Genomic DNA, 2,611 nt, shown 5'->3' on the forward strand with positions numbered 1-2,611 from the left:
GAGCCCAGCGCACGGCGCCTCCGGCTGTCGGTAGATCGGATGCTTGGCGTGGAGAGTGGACGTGTGTCATATCTGGAATGCGCGTACGTGTGGGTGGCCGCCGCGGCCCTCTCCCCTGGCCGGTTCAGTAGTGCGCTTAGTAGGCAAGGAAGATTAGATTGCTAGGCACGACTTGTGCTAGTCGATTTGGGAAAGCCTATAACTGGCATGCATATATGCCTATCATACCATCTGTAAGACAAGCTTGCAGTGCATCAACAATAGAAAAGGTATTTTGGCGGTGTGAGGCAGCAAGTCACCAAAACAAAACTCGTGTATCTGTACATGTTGAGAGGAACAATAGAGATATAGTGAGAGAGAGGAGCCGAGGGATTCAGCTCCAACAGAGATGGAGGACCACTGGTTCGGCTAAACTTCAGTGCTAGTGTTGTGTGTGAATGAGATATCAATAAAGCTTCACTACTCTTTCCAGCACTCGCGGTCGGGACAATGTCGCGCGGCAGCATATGCCTAGAGGAACAGACTGTTTGACAACGAGCACCAGCATCTTTCATCGCCGGCGGCGGGCACTGCGGCACGGCGACGAAGACGGTGGTGAGGTCGCGCGGCCGACGCTTCCTTCTCGGCGCCGGTGCCGACTTCCGCGGCGCCGGCGGGCACACCGTGGCCGGAACCAGCGCGCTCTCGGCCGTCGTCGGCATGCATGGTGAAGCTGCCCTCGTCGCCGGCAGCGGCGCCATAGTTGCAGCTGTCACCCGGCCCGATTTTTTCACCCTTGGCCGGCGGCGTAGCGAGGCCGATCACATCGGCGCCGAGGTCTTGCTGCAGTGGCGTGCCTTGGGTGTGACGCAGCCTATGTCGGGGGCAGCACCGTCACGTGCCTAGAGGCACAGATGATTCCACCACGTGCGCCCGCATCTTCTTGGCCGGCGGCGGGTGCTGTGGCACGGCCACGAACACGGTGGTCAAGTCGCGCGGCACCGGGTAGAAGAGCCGCTGCTGCAGCGGCGCACGCTTCCTCGTCGGCACCGGTGCTGACTTCCGAGGCGCCGGTGGGCACACCGTCGCCGGCACCAGCGCGCTGTCGGCCGTCGTAGGCGTGGTGAAGCTGCCCTCGTCGCCGGCAGTGGCCCCCGCTCCGCAGCCGTCTCGCGGCCCAATTTGTCCACCCGTTGCCAGCGGCGTGGCGAAGCCGTCGTCTTGCTGCAGCGCAATTGCCAGCATGGCCATGCAGCCGCTCGCCCTCGGCGTGACGCTGCCTGTGTCGGCGGCTGCGTCCCCATCGTCTGCTCCCCCTGCCATGGCCGATTGCGCGCCGCTCGCCGTTGGTGTGACGCAGCCGGTGTCGGCACTGCCGTCGTCCTCCCCCGGTACTGCCGTGGCTCGGGCGCCGCTCACGGCCGTCTGGATCGGCCGGAGCGCCGCCAATTCAGAGATTTCCGCGACATCGAGGCCCATCGAAGCTGGTGCGCGCGCGCAGATCCCGGTGCTGCTCTAGATCCTTTGCCGAGAGAGCCAAGAGGTAGTTTATGCAAGAGAATTGTCTAAGCTAGCCAGCAACCAGTAGTGTGCCTGCTTGCTTGTGCTTGTGTCGTGGCGGTGATGATGGAGAAGAGGATGGAGGAGTCGCTAAATAAGTAAGGAGAAGCAAGCAAGCGAGGAACAGAATTATATGCAGGCAGCAAGTAAAGGTCGGGTGCATGTTAAATAGATCATCATCCATTTAGCCATGAGAGAGAGAGAGGTGCAATGGGGATGGCGCAAATGATTGTGGGTGGTGAAACTTTTGGATCGAGTAGATCGCAGCCCTCCTAAAGGTTCCATGTTCCATCTCTCTCTCTCTCTCTCTCTCTCTCTCTCTCTCTCTCTCTCTCTCTCTCTCTCTCTCTCTCGTGCCTCTTGGAGAAAAAGGGGTTAAATACGGATCAGATCAGAAAGGAGGCTGCAGGGGCCGGATCACTGCACCAGGGTTTATTTCGCTCCCCTGCTCTGCCCTCTTCACTCCCCCATTCCGGCGATGCAAGATGCAACTACAGTGGTTTAAGGACGGTGATTAATGTATAGTTAATTACTACTCTCTCTGTCCCATAATATAAAAGCGTTTTTACATTAGTGTACTGTCAAAAACGCTCATATATTATGGGACGGAGGGAGTACTGAGCAGAGCACCTCAAGAATGTTGTTCCTACTCCTACCTACCTACCACAGCTACAGAAGGATGCTTACAGCAGCACAGTGAAGTTATTCTAGTTAGTCTCCAAGGCATGTTCTTCTGTATTGCAATAGAGTAGTAGTGGCGGTGGTACTAGGACGATGCATGCATCATCTGTATTGCTATAGAGTAGCTAGGACGTACAATTATGGTTAATTGCCGACATGTGTATTGTTTGTTAGAGTAGATGGCTCCCATGATCCCATCAATTTTGCATAGCTGGATGCTTTACATTACACATGCATGGATCTGTCCTATTGGCACTGACTAGAAACTACTGCTATATATATTCTGATAATTAGTACTGCTGCAAAAAGAATTGAAGATTGGATTAGATTACAGACCCAATTAAAACAAATGAATGACGATGCGGGGATCCAATGTGGGAGCTGTAAGAAG

The 2,611-nt window shown here is 55.6% G+C and overlaps 2 protein-coding genes across 2 annotated transcripts; both read right to left on the minus strand.

Moving 5' to 3' along the window:
* Positions 1-254: 254 nt before the first annotated feature.
* Positions 255-740, minus strand: LOC123171360 (uncharacterized). Its single transcript, XM_044588892.1, has one exon. The coding sequence runs from the start codon at positions 738-740 to the stop codon at positions 255-257; it is 486 nt and encodes a 161-aa protein (XP_044444827.1).
* Positions 741-873: 133 nt separating this feature from the next.
* Positions 874-1,829, minus strand: LOC123166972 (uncharacterized). Its single transcript, XM_044584819.1, has one exon. It carries the CDS (start codon positions 1,456-1,458, stop codon positions 874-876), a length of 585 nt encoding a protein of 194 aa, XP_044440754.1. The 5' UTR covers positions 1,459-1,829.
* Positions 1,830-2,611: the final 782 nt, after the last annotated feature.

The sequence above is a fragment of the Triticum aestivum genome, chromosome 7D (genome assembly GCF_018294505.1).
Source record: "Triticum aestivum cultivar Chinese Spring chromosome 7D, IWGSC CS RefSeq v2.1, whole genome shotgun sequence".
Classification (NCBI taxonomy): Eukaryota; Viridiplantae; Streptophyta; class Magnoliopsida; order Poales; family Poaceae; genus Triticum; species Triticum aestivum.